The sequence below is a fragment of the Pan paniscus genome, chromosome 9, assembly GCF_029289425.2.
Source record: "Pan paniscus chromosome 9, NHGRI_mPanPan1-v2.0_pri, whole genome shotgun sequence".
In the NCBI taxonomy this organism is placed as follows: domain Eukaryota; kingdom Metazoa; phylum Chordata; class Mammalia; order Primates; family Hominidae; genus Pan; species Pan paniscus.
In genome coordinates, this window is record NC_073258.2 from 17193487 (window position 1) to 17208377 (window position 14891).

Here is a 14891-nt window from a genome sequence, read left to right on the forward strand (position 1 = left end):
TGAGGAGGAAGGACTCCTCCCCAACCCATACTATGAGGCCAGCATCATTCTGATACCAAAACGTAGCAGAGACACAAGAAAAAAACAAAACCTCAAGCCAATATCCTTGATGAAAATTGATGCAAAAATCCTCAACAAAATACTTGCAAACCAAATTCAGCAGCACATCTAAAAGCCAATCCACCATGATCAAATAGGCTTCATCCCTAGGATGCAAGTTTGGTTCAACATATGCAAATCAGTCAACCTGACTCATCGCATAAACAGAACTAAAGACAAAAGCCACATGATTATCTCAATAGATGCAGAAAAAGGCTTTTGATAAAATTCAACATCCCTTCATGTTAAAAACTCAATAAACTAGGTATTGAAGGAACATACCTCAAAATAATAAGAACCATCTAGGAGAAACCCACAGCCAACATCACACTGAATGGGCAAAAGCTGGAAGCATTCCCCTTGAAAACGGGCACAAGACAAGGATGCCCTCTCTCACCACTCCTATTTAACATAGTATTGGAAGTCTTGACCACAGTAATCAGGAAAGAGAAAGAAATAAAGGGCATCCAAATAGGAAGAGAGGAGGTCAAACTATCCCTGTTTGCAGACATGATTCTATATCTAGAAAACCCCGAAGTCTCGGCCCAAAAGCTCCTTAAGCTAATAAGTAACTTCAGCAGAGTTTCAGGATACAAAATCAATGAACAGAAATAACTAGCATTCCTATACACTAACACAGCCAAACCAAGAGCCAAACCAGGAACACAATACCATTTACAATTGCCACAAAAAGAATAAAATACCTAGGAATATAGCTAATCAGGGAGGTTAAAGACCTCTACAATGAGAATTACAAAACACTGCTCAAAGAATGCAGAGATGACACAAACAAATGGAAAAACATTCTGTGCTCATGGATAGGAAGAATCAATATCATCAAAATGGTCATACTGCCCAAGGCAATTTATAGATTCAGTGTTATTCCTAACAAACTACCAATGAAATTCATCACAAAACTAGAAAAAGCTATTTTAAAATTCATATGGAACCAAAAAAGAGCCTGAGTAGCCAAGGCAATCCTAAGCAAAAAGAACAAAGCTGGAGGCATCATATTACCTCCATATTACCTGATTTCAAAGTATACTACAGAACTACAGTAACAAAATAGCATGGTACTGGTACAAAAACAGACACATAGAACAATGGGACAGAATAGAGAGCCCAGAAATAAGACCACATGCCTACAACCATTTGATCTTTGACAAAGCCAACAAAAACAAGCCCATTAATGGGGAAAGGACTCCCTATTCAATAAATGGTGGTGGGATAACTGGCTAGCCATATGTAGAAGATTAAAACTGGATCCCTTCCTTACACCATATACAAAAATCAACTAAAGATGGTTTAAAGACTTAAATGTAAAACCCAAAACTATAAAAACTCTGGAAGACAACTGAGTCAATACCATTCTGGATATAGATACTGGCAAAGATTTCATGACAAAGATGCCAAAAGCAATCATAACAAAAGCAAAACTTGACAAATGGGATGTAATTATACTAAAGAGCTTCTGCACAGCAAAATAAACTATCAGCAGAGTAAACAGACAACCTACGGAAAGGGAGAAAATTTTTGCAAACTATGCATCTGATAAAGGCCTAATATCCAGCACCTACAAGGAACTTAAATTGACAAGAAAAAACAAACATAAAAAAGTGGGCAAAGGATATGAACAGACAATTTGCAAAAGAAGACATACATATGGGCAACAATTATATGAATAACAGCTCAGCATCACTGATCATTAGCGAAATGCAAGTCAAAACCACAATGAAACACCATCTAACACCAGTCAGAATGGCTGCTGTTAAAAAGGCAAAAAATAACAGATGCTGGCGATGTTGGGGAGAAAAAGAAACACTTATACACTGTCGGTGGGAGTGTAAATTAGTTCGGTCATTGTGGTAGACAGTGTGGTGATTCCTCAAAGACCTAAAAATAGAAATACCATCTGACCCAGCAATCCCATTACTGGGTATATATCCAAAGGAATATAAGTCATTCTCTTATAAAGCCACATGCATGTGTATGTTTATTGCAGCACTACTTACAATAGCAAAGACATAGAATCAACCTAAATATCCACCAATGATAGACTGGATAAAGAAAATACGGTACATATACACCATGGAATACTATGCAGCCATAAAAAGAATGAGATTGTGTCCTTTGCAGGGACATGGATGGAACTGGAGACCATTATCCTTAGCCACAGGAACAGAAAACCAAATATTGTTATGTTCTCACTTATAAGTGGGAGCTAACTGATGAGAACACATGGGCACATAGAGGGGAACAACACACACTGGGGCCTGTCAGAGGGTGGAGGGTGGGCGGAGGGAGATGATCAGAAAAACAACTAATGGGTACTAGGCTTAATACCTGAGTAATGAAATAACCTGTACAACAGACCCCCTTGTTACATGCTTACCTATGTAACAAACCTGCACTTGTACCACTAAACTTAAAAAATAAATAAATGAAAAAAAATCACAGCTAGTGAAGTAGTGAGGCTAGGACTCGTTTCTATAAGTAGTATTTAGATTTGAATCCAGATTCTATTTTACTGTATAGTTTGGGCTCTATCTTATATGTCCATAGTGGAAAAGTAATAAATGATTATCACAGTTTTTCTAAGAGAAAAGGCAAAGAAAAGAAGATGTAGTATATATACATCATGGAATACTATGCAGCTATAAAAAAGACTGAGGTAATGTTTTTTGCAGAGACATGGATGGAGCTGGAGTCAAACTAACATAGGAACAGAAAACCAAATACTGTCACTTACAAGCGGGAGATGAATGACGAGAACACATGGACATAAAGAGGAGAACAACAGATACTGGGGCCTACCTGATGGTGGAGGGTGGGAGGAGGAAGAAAATCAGAAAAAAATAGTAATTGGGTACTAGGCCTAGTACCTGGGTGATGAAATAATCTGTACAACAAACTCCATGACACAAATTTACCTATATAACAAACCTGCACATGTACCCCTGAACCTAAGATAAAAGTTGTTTTTTAAAAAAGAAACAAAATATTACCCACACCTCAAAATTACCCATCATGACCCCTTCCAATCATATGCCCCAAAGATAATGATCTTTTTGTCTTTCATACGCTTTTGAACTTTTCTTAAAGAGAATCAGAGAGTATATACTTTTGTGCCTGGCTTCCTTCACTAAACATTATATTTTTAAGTACCATCCATATTGTAGTTCATTCTCTTTGCTCTGTAGTGATCAATTGTGTAAATATACCACAAGTTATTTATTCTACTGTCGATAGGTTTTGGGTAATTTCCTTGTTTAAGATATTACAAATAGAATGAATATGAATGTTTTTTAACACGTGAATGAATGCTATTTAGCTATGAATACTGCTCTTTTCCATGTGATTTGAGAAAAGAAATTATTACATTGGTAGAGATATAACTCACCATTTATAATATTATGGTTTAAGGTTTACATGTGATTTAATCTTATTGATTTGTAATTATGATTTTAGAATTTTTATATCTAAAACTCAGAGATGTTGGAAATTGTTTATATCAAATTGGTAAGAAAATTTCTATTGATAGGAACTTTTTCTTTTTCTCACTTTTATAAAGAATATCCACTTAGCATCCATGAGTAGATACGAAAGGTGAGTCCAATACAGGAAGTGTCTTTGTTGCCTGAGCATAAGGTATCTAGGCAAAATAGCACAGGAAGATACAACTTAATGGTATCGTGAAATAATTTAGATTGAACTCCATTATGATTCACTTTATCTAAATATTTTTAACAATTATTTTTCATGTAAAGCTGTACATATAGGGCACATTTTACTCCTATATGTTACTATATATATTTTTTGAAAGGTGAAGAAGAAAACATTTTTTCGAAAGAATCATTCAAACTTATGGAAACTCAACAAGAAGAGGAAACAGAGAAGAAAGACAGCAGAAAATTATTTCAGGAAGGTGATAAGTGGCTAACAGAAGAGGCACAGAATGAACAGCAAACAAATGTAAAAGATAAACTTTCAATATGATTATGTTAAGGTGAAATATAATACTGTTAGTACTGGTTTCATTACTTTTGCCCAGAACAAGATTTTTAATATAATAGTATTTTTTAATGTTTTTACTGATAAGTCACTATAACTGAAATATTGCTTGGGTTACAAATAATACAGTAACTTGTTCTAATTCTATCATCCTACAGCAACAAACTGCATTCAGTTTTAAATGAACATATTTTATTTAGTTTTATATAAAATATATTATTTTCTATTCTGATATTTTCTTTTGCGTATGTGAAGGTATAGAGAATATGTGCATGTTACTAAAAACAATGAAAATAATGTATTTATAATGGCAATATAGTTTTGTTCTTAAATTTCAAAATTTAGGCTTTTAGGGAAAAGAAACACCTATTTCTTTTGAAAAATTATCCTGGTAATAAATGCCAATATAAGGATATGTGTTTTTTTTCCTCTTACCCTTTGATACCTGTAACTACTAAAATGAAAATAATAGACTTTGGATTTGTGCAGTAATTTGGAAATATAATACTTTTATTCATAAAAATAATATAAGAAGATTAATAAGTCTTACACCCAGGAGTTATGTTTTTAGTTTTTGAAGATAACATTCTAGAAAGAGAAATTAGAAGGGCAGATAAGACTATATTTAAGAATAACCGTTATAGAAAATAGTACTGACTTTTTAAAATGTTTAATCCTAAGTGTTCTCATTGTAATATATATTTTACAGTATTTATAAAAGATAAAATAAAGTTGTTGTTTCCCTGTATGTACAGATTGAACAGGAAGTATCACTGGACCTGATTTTAGTAGAAGAGTATGACTCATTAATAGAAAAGATGAGCAACTGGAATTTTCCAATTTTTGAACTTGTAGAAAAGATGGGAGAGAAATCAGGAAGGATTCTCAGTCAGGTTTGCTTTCAAATATCTACTTTTTAACTGTAAATTAATTTTTCTTAAATCTTTATAAAAAGCAAAATCTAATATGTAATGGTTTAGGCACTAGTTCAACAATGACATTGTTCATTATTTTTTTCAGAAAAAAATAAATATATACATAAAACAATTATATATAAGATGTAGATCATACTATTATATATATGACAAGTAGTTTATTTGACCATATTAATGGGATTTAATTTATGCCAAAGAAATAATAAAGATTTACATTTTCTTGAATGTTGAGGTTGAAAAGGATATGAAAATATCGTCTAGTTCTAACCATTGCAATTTAAGCTTCATTTTTTTCACCTGCACTCCCTATACTTTACCCAAGGCCGGATGATTCATTTCATGCTAGAACCATGGGAAAGTACTTTGATTTTACCACCCAGACAGGGTTATACCTGATGGGTCCGCATAACAGCATCAGATTAACTGCCCCAAAATATTACTCTCATTAATTACTTTCATATCTTATTTATGAAATGCAAAAACATAAGGATAAATTTTGTGAAATATATAAGTTCATTTAATTGAAGTTCTTAGGGATAAAAATGTGATAAACTTAGTATTGTTTTGAATTTTGTTTTTAATACCCAGGACTAGATTAGAATAGAATTCACATGACCTTCAGTAAATTAGGAATAAAAAGCTAAGGAGAAGAATGGAAAAATTAAAAATTGGGACATGATATGTATGGTAAGCCTTCTTTAATTTTCAGTGGCTTTAGGGTGATATCTTCCATTCTGATTTTTTGGAAAGAATTAATTATAGGCAAGTTTTAAATAAATTATTAAAGACATATATTAATACATGGTTAACATTCCACAATACAAATCACAAAAACATTATACTCAGCTACAAATAGAAATTCTGATTTTTAAAGTAAACTTTATTTTAATTGACATTTAGGTTATGTATACCTTATTTCAAGACACTGGTTTATTGGAAATATTTAAAATTCCCACTCAACAATTTATGAACTATTTTCGTGCATTAGAAAATGGCTATCGAGACATTCCTTGTAAGTATTAACATATTTTATTATTTAAGTTCAAATAATATGGGTTTTGAAACTCTTTATCATCTTTCTCTTCAGATGGTCCCTTAAACACTTTTAAAACTGCTTGTTTGAAATTTTCTTTTTTTTTTTTCTTGAGACAAGAGTCTTGATCTTGTCGTCCAGGCTGGAGTGCAATGGCGCGATCTTGGCCCACTGCAACCTCCGCCCCCCACGTTCAAGTGATTCTCTTGTCTCGGCCCTCGCAGGTAGCTGGGATTACAGGCGCCCGCCACCACACCCAGCTAATTTTTTATATTTTTAGTAGAGATGGGGTTTCACCATGTTGGCCAGGCTGGTGCTGAACTCCTGACCTCTGGTGATCCACCTGCCTTGGCCTCCCAAAGTGCTGGGATTACAGACGTCAGCTGCCGCGCCTGGCCTGAAAAATTTTTAAATGGAGTTTTAAAAAGAATATTTGTATTATACTACGTAGATTTAACTGACTACTGTTAACATTTTGTCTGTTTTTTGTTAACATTTTGGTATATATTCTCCAAGAGTTCTTACATAAATTTATTTTTTGTAAAGGTGGTCATAATATTGATACATATTTATTATCTGCTCTTTCACCTGGTTGTTATACAGTATACATCTTTCTATTTTTAAAATTAATTGCCTGTGTACTTTATCTTTTTAAAAGTTAGTCAAGAGTTTCAGAAAATCATTCACTTAAAAATGCTTAAAATTGATCATCTAATTTCAGTTTTTAACTGTGTTCTGATTTGTGGAATAATTTAATGGCTATTATATATTATGTTTGAATATAATTTGAGTTTCATATTAGAAAAAGATGGACTGTCTTTATATATTGTCTACAGTTTCCCTCCATGTGGACACATTTTTGAGAAACTAATTCTATAAATAGTGAATTACTCTTCAATTGGCATAATAACTCACTAATAATGTTTAATAATTTAAGGTGAGTTACATATACTATAATTTCCACTTATATATTGTGCATTCAAAAAAGTGGTTGAATTTTATAAATGGAATATAGGGATACTTTAAGATGGACTTCAAGGGAAATGGAACGAAAAGAAAGAGGTGGTAAGGAGTCTTCACTGTCAGCTTCAGTTAGGATACATTAGTTAAGAAAATAGTCTCTGGACCTAACTTTTCTAAACTTTAAAAATTTGTGAATGAGAATAACAATAGTACCTACTCCATAGGTAGTGCTAATATAAGATAATTCATGTAAAGCACATATCACAATTCATGACACTTAGTAAATTGTTAGTAAAAGGTGGTGATTTATTAATAATAATTAAGTTCCCAGTGTACGCCATGTCATGTCTATAGGCAAAACAATATTATTTTATCTACTAATGCATACATACACATTAAATATTTGTTGAAGTGTTAAATTTTTATTGGCTATCGACATTAACTGCAATCATTAGATTCACATAGGTTATCTTATTCAATCTTTTTTGGCAAAGTTGTATTATCTAACTTTTATAGGTGAGAAGTAAACTCAGAAGGATCTTTCCCAAGATTATAAAACTAGATACCAAAGTAGTGTTTCAGTTTTAGGTCTATCTGACTTCTGAAGCCTATACTCTTTACACTATGCCACATTGCCTTTTCACATAGTTGAATTTCAGTAAATAGATGTTTTATTGATCATATGTGATGTGTCAGACACTGTGCTGGATGCTTTCACATATTTAGTATTTAATTCCTGTGGCAAGCCTGAGACATAGTATTTCTGACCTTTTTGTGGGGGACACAAATGTAAGTAACCAGAATTTGTAACTGTTCTGTGTACAAAACTGTTTTGTGTGCAAATGTGGGTCTCTGTAATCCAGACACTACATGATATTTTTGAAAGCCAGAAAATAGCAACCTTAAGAACATTTTCCAATGCCTTTCAATACTCCTTGGTTATCCTGCCTTTTCTTTGGCACCTTTACTATGTTTTCATAGTATATGGGAAAGTTTTTAAAAGATAATTTTTTTAATACATCAAGAGACTTTAGATGAAATAAAATTCAATTGTGGGGAATTATTCTGTCACATCTTTTTTATGAGGATATAGTATGACTAGGAAATTATTGTACTTTTTAAATGTTGTGTGTTAAACCTAACAGAAAAACGTTTTGGTGACTTTAGATCACAATCGTATACATGCCACAGATGTGCTACATGCAGTTTGGTATCTGACAACACGGCCAGTTCCTGGCTTACAGCAGATCCACAATGGTTGTGGAACAGGAAATGAAGCAGGTACTTCCTTCTACAAATCTCTTAATTATTTTGATCAGGAATAGTAAATCAAGCTTTCTCATTTCATTACCTCTGTTCTTTTAAGTTTTTCATTAAGTAACCGTTTAGTACATACGAAGGACTGTGTACGTTTTTTTAACCACTTATCCCCAAGTTCTACTGTGTAAGTTTTGATGCATAATAATGACATGAAAATTTTTAAACCTGATACCCATCTTAAAGATAGATTAATATTCAGTACTGCTGGATCTATCATGTTTCCTTCTTTCCCCCATTCTTTTGTTTTCCTCACTGAGGTAGCCACTATCCCGAATATTATGATAATTAGTCCTTTGTTTTTTTAAAAAAAATTCTTTTTTTTTTGTTTCAAGTACATCACATACATTTAAAATACATAACATTCAAAAACCAAAGAGAACATTTTCAAAAGCCTTGCAAAGTATTTCAGTGATGACATTAAAAACTTTTATAAACAAATTTTGCTTCCAAAAAAGTTAATGCTATTCCTTATCATAAATATAATAGTTTATATAAATACAATGAATCATAACATTTATAGTTCTCTTATTCTAGCTTATTAAAAGGGCCAGGCCTGGTGACTCATGCCTATAATCTCAGCACTTCTACAGGCTTAGGCAAGAGGATCACTTGAGGCCAGGAGTTTGAAACCAGCCTAGGCAACAAAGCAAGACCCCATCTCTACAAAAAAATTTTTAAAACATTTAGCTGGATGTGGTGACACACACCTGTCCTAGCTACCCAGAAGGCTGAGGTGGGAGGATCTCTTGAGCCCAGGAGTTCAAGGCTGCAGTGAGCCATGATTATGCCATTGCACTGACATATATCAAGACAGAATTTGCTCAGTTACCAATACTTGAGAAATAACATTACCATACTAACCAGTGTAAATGTCATAGACTCAACCACTGATATTACTTTTTACATTTTGGTAGTTGAGTCTAAAGTATGCATTATTTGTTTAATGGATTTGCTTTATGTCACTGGTTCATTTTTGTCTGCCATCTGTATTTATTCTTTCTAGTGCCCTTCATTCCTTCCAGCAGTCCTGTGCTTTTATTAGAGATAATTTTCTTCAACTTTTTTGTTTTAGCTGTCATTTTGTCTTAGAAGAATATATTTATATTTTAGCATGTTTGAAGGTATTATTCCATAATCTTGTGACTTTCACAGTTTTTGCTGACAAGTCAAGACTTATGTCATATTGAGAAATATAATATATAAATATAATATGTTCCTTTTTCTCTTTCCTATTGGTTTTTAGCATTTTAACTATGATGTACTCATGTAATTTTTTTTGTATTAATCCTGCCTGATGTTTAGTGAACCTTTTGAATATGTTGATTGGTAGTTTTTTACTGGTTTCTATCATGCTCTTCAAAATTCAGCCTCTCCATTGTCTAATTCCAAAGCCACTCCCACATTTTTAGGTGTTTGTCACATCAATACCTCACTTCTAGGTGCCAAAAGTCTGTATTAGTTTCCTATTGCTGCTGTAATAAGTTACCAGAAATTTAGTCACTGAAAACCACACAAATTTATTATCTTACAGTTCTGGAGGTCAGAAGTCCAAAAAAGGCTTCACTGGAGTAAAATCAAGGCATCAACAGAACTATTTTTCTCCTATATACTCTAGAGGAGAATTTGTTTCCTTGCCTCCTCCAATTACACTCCTTGGCTCATGGCCCTTTCTTTCTTTCTTTCTTTATTTTGGAGACGGTGTCTCACTCAGTCACCCAGGCCAGAGTACAGTGGCTTGATCTCGGCTCACCGCAACCTCTGCCTCCTAGGCGGGTTCAAGCAATTCTCCTGCCTCAGTCTCCCAAGCAGCTGGGACTACAGACGCACGCTGCCACGCCTGGCTAATTTTTCGTATTTTAGTAGAGATGGGGTTTCACCATGTTGCCCAGGCTGGTCTGGAACTCCTGAGCTCAGGCAGTCCGCCCGCCTCAGCCTCTCAAAGTGTTAGGATTACAGGCGTGAGCCACTGTGCCTGGCCGGCCCATTCTTTAAAGACAGCAGCATAACATCTTCAAATTTCTTTTTGACCCTGACCTTTTGATCTTTCCAAGGAACTAGTGAAAATCAATCCAGCTCTGCAACCTTGGCTTTCTGTGCAGAACACACTTAACTGACAGCAACTCTCTTAATTTTAGTCTCTCTTGTAGTCTGGATAGGCTGAGAATTTCCTGAATTATCAAGTCCTTATTCCTCTTTGCTTACCAGTTCTCCCCCAATCTTTCTTTTTCCTCTCATATTTACTATAAACAGTAAGAAACCAGACTACACCTTCAATGCTTTGCTTGGAAATTTCCTCAACTAAATGTCTAAGTTATCATTTGTAAGTTTTGTATTCCACATAACTGCAACACCTAATTCAGCCAAATTTTCTGTTACTGTATAACAGGGATTCCCTTGCCTCTAGTTTCCAATAACATGTTTCTCATTTCCTTCTGAGCATTCATTGGCAATGCCCTTAATGACCATTTTTCTATCTCCAGTCTGTTCTCAATGACTTAGGTATAGTATTCTCTAAGACAATATATGTTTTCTCTCTCATGCTGCACACTTCTTTCTGAGTTCTTACTAGCAGTGTTATGAGTTCTCATACATAGTGTTATGGAGCCAAGTATCTGTAGAAGAAAGGAAACCAAGTAGCTTTGGGAAACCAGATAGCTATTGCAATGGAAAATTATGATGAAAACCAAGACAAGAAGGACCATGGGATGTGCTGTCCTATTCTCACTGCACTGGAGAACTAATGGAAAATAAATGAAAAGTTTAGGGCTGTAATTAATGGTTGGAGAACCAGGTAGCATCTCTGACTGACCTAAAAGAAACCCTTATTTTTTTTTTAAATTTATTTTATTTTATTTTATTTTTGAGATGGAGTCTCGCTTTGTCACCCAGGCTGGAGTGCAGTGGCGCGATCTCGGCTCAGTGCAAGCGCTGCCTCCTGGGTTCATGCGATTCTCCTGCCTCAGCCGCCCGAGTAGCTGGGACCACAGGCGCCCTGCCACCATGGCCGGCTAATTTTTTGTATTTTTAGTGGAGACGGGGTTTCACCGTGTTAGCCAGGATGGTCTCGATCTCCTGACCTCGTGATCTGCCCGCCTCGGCCTCCCAAAGTGCTGGGATTATAGGTGTGAGCCACTGTGCCCGGCCAAGAAACCCTTATTTTTTATAGTAATAGGATCATAACTTCTGAAAATAAAACCCAATGTCTGATCCTGAAGTTGCTTGAAATACAATGCAAATGAGTTTGTGGCCTCAGTAGACTTCTTATGTTAGAATTAAGATATCAAATGGGAAATAAAGGATCCTGATAATCGAAAAGAGATCATTTGGATAGATTTAAATAAATATTGCCTTGTATTCCCCAAATCCTGCTGATTCTTCATGCTGGGAAGCAGTCATTTGTCCTTGTGTTGATTGCCTGAAAACCCTGTAATGACCTCACTTGAGATTCTTGAGGGAAATAATTCACTTCTAAATCCAACTCCACTGTCACTCATTTCTTTGAGATCCATAATTAAACTTAAATCCTGCAGATCTTAGGGGAATAAGTATTAAGTCTGAACACCAGAATAATTTACCAATTCATATTGGTAGAAACCTGGGGGATATATGTCTGAATAGGCTTAAGGGTGTTAGACCGGGGAGAAAGGAAGATGTACCTACCAGAGATTCTGGAGTCAGTGTATTAGCTTGAGCAACTGGCAGTGGCTCTAACAGTTTGCCTCATGAGTTGTCTAAAGTATAGGCATCAGATGAAGTAGAATTGTTGAAACTCCTTGTATACTGTAGAGGAAGGAATCCAGAAGCTCACAATGTTAAGATGTTGAAATGGGGTGATCATATTCAATTTTATCACCCATCCCTAACTTTATCACCAAGAAGTATCCTCCTTTATCACAGTGGTGAGAAATATATTTCAGCATTAATTCCTGGAGAGTGAAATGCTATGCTGGTCCTACAGCCAGAGTTAGGGGCCTATGGAATTTAGGTGATAAAAGGATTTTGGCCTGGGTTCATCTCATAATGGTAGTTAGCTGAACCACACCCATTTTCTGAATGTATAGTTTGAGTAAACATATTCAGCAACTGTCAGAATCCCTTCATCAATTCCTTGATCTTTGGAAAGAGGACCATCGTTGTAGGAAGGATCAAATGGAATCTCCAGGAATTGCCTCATTCTGGCAAAACAGTGAACCAAAAGCAATATACCACATTCCTAGATGAGTTGCAGAAATCAGTGCTACTAGCAAATACTTAATAGATGCAGGAATGGTGATTTCCATCACATTGCTGTTCAACTTAATTATATAGCTTTTACACAGGATAAGTAGATCCTGGAAAATGATGGTGGATTATTCTCAATGTAATCAGGTGGTTACTCTAGTTGCTACAGCTGTTCCAGATGTGGTCTCTTCTTTTAATAAGTTAACCTAACTTGTGATATTTGGCACAGAGCAATTGATCTGGAGAGTTGTTTTTCCTCCATAACTCATAGCAAAATTCACAAGAAGACATATATTTACATCTGGCAGGCATCACAATACACTTCTATTGTCTTAGTTCTGGGCTATGTCAAGTCTTTCATTCTCTGTTATAATCTAGTCTGTTCCCGTAAGTTATCAAGGTCAGCCATTACATTGATGAGATAATGATGAATAGCTCCATTGAGCAAGAAGTAACAGATATCCTAGATGCCTTCATAAGAGTGCCAGAAGATGAGAGATGAGAAAAATTGCTCAAAAATTCAGAGATCTGTCTTATCATTGAAGTATACTAGGGATCCAGTGGTCTAGGACATGTTGAGATATTTCCTCCGAGTTGAGGGATAACTGATATATTTGAAATTCTCTACATAAAGGGCTCTTTGGATTCTGAAGGCAAATTCATGACTTCTGAGTACTATTGCTCCAAAATACTACTGTAAGGCTGTATGTGCAACCCAGAGCAAGAGAAGCATGTGAAGCAATTTCTACTTGTTGTGCAAATTACTCTGCCATTTTTCCATCTGACTGCCAAAAGAAAATGTCTTTTGCAGATAGAGATCCCCTTTGGAGTCTCTAGAAGACCACTACAAGATAATTACAGTGTAAATACATGGAGTTTTGAAACAAAACCAGGCAGCTTTCCTCAAATAATTATTTTCCTTTCTGTAAAAGCAGCTAAATTGTTGTTGCACTTTGGTAGAATCTGAATACTTGGCCATGGGCACTAGATTACCATGTTACCTGCCCATAATGAACTTGGGGCCCTCTGATCCTCCAGTTCATAAATTTGTCATGTGCAGTAGTTCTCGATCATCAAGGGGAAGAATTACTTACAAGATTAGTTTTGAGTTGCTCCTAAAAGCACAGAATGTAAGTTCAGACTTCCATGATGTTTATTCCTAATACACCAATACCTCTTCCTTAATCTATAGTTACAGCTTTGTGGGGAATTCCCTATGACCAGCTGACTTAAAGAGAAAGACCAGTTGCCCTGGTTTATAAATAGTTCTGCCCAATATGCCAGTACTTCCTGAAAGTGGATAGCTACAGCATTGTAGGATCACTCAAAGGTATCTTTTGAAAGGTAATAAGGTAAATCCTTCCAGTGAGCAGGTCAAGCGGTGAATCAGTTGGTCAAGAAAGAGACATGGCCAGCTGAAAGGATCTGTACTGATTTATGATCAGTAGCTAAGAGCTTCCTTGGATACTTTGGGACTTAGAAGGAAAAATATTTTAAAATTGGAGTTTTTAATTGGACAAGGTGTTTTAGTTAGGGGGTTTATGGCTAACCTTCCCAGAGTGGAAGGTGGATATTTGTTTGCGATGTGAATGCTTACTATGATGCTTAATTTTACATGTCAACTTGGCTGGGCAGTAGTACCTACATATTTGGTCAGACATTAATTTTAATATTTCCTTCAGGGTATTTTTTGGATGAGATTAACATTTAAGTTGATGGACTTTAAGTAAAGCAGATAACCCTCCATAAGGTCGGTGGGCCTCATCCAGTCAGTTGAAGGCCTTAATAGAAACAAAGAGTGACCTCCTCTGAGCAAACAGGAATTCCACCAGTAGACAGCCTTCAGACTTGAACTGCAATATCAGCTCTTCCTTGGGTCTTTAGCCAACCAGCCCACCCTGCAGATTTTGGACTTGCCAGCCTCCTTAATTTCATGAGCAAGTTCCTTAAAATAAATCTCTCTCTCTCTCCCTCTCTCTCTCTCTCTATATATATAATATATATATGAATTATATATATTCATATATATATATGAATAACCCTCACTAATATATAATATTTGCCAAAGGCCATTCACTGCAAAGAAGGCTCTTGATGATCAGGTGGACAAAATGACCTCTTATCTTATAGCTATCAGTCTCTTTCCCTATGAACTCCAGTTCTTATTCCGTGGGTTTATGCACACAACAGCTAAGTGTATTAGTCCGTTCTGACATTGCTATAAGGAAATACCTGAGACTGAGTAATTTGTGAAGGAAAGAGGCTTAATTGAGTCACAATTCTGCAGGCTGTACAGGAGGCATGGCTGG

The 14891-nt window shown here is 35.3% G+C and overlaps 1 protein-coding gene across 4 annotated transcripts in view; it reads left to right on the plus strand.

Moving 5' to 3' along the window:
* PDE3B (phosphodiesterase 3B) overlaps window positions 1-14891 on the plus strand; it is a 215065-nt gene that overhangs the window by 168733 nt on the left and 31441 nt on the right. For 3 of the 4 annotated variants that reach the window (XM_003818192.6, XM_034932206.3, XM_034932205.3), the window contains 4 exons: window positions 3923-4071; window positions 4866-5003; window positions 5946-6057; window positions 8209-8322. In XM_003818192.6, the coding sequence (XP_003818240.3) occupies window positions 3923-4071; window positions 4866-5003; window positions 5946-6057; window positions 8209-8322 (513 nt within the window). The remainder of the gene's footprint in view (window positions 1-3922; window positions 4072-4865; window positions 5004-5945; window positions 6058-8208; window positions 8323-14891) is intronic. The other variant, XM_034932203.3, reaches the window with a different exon arrangement.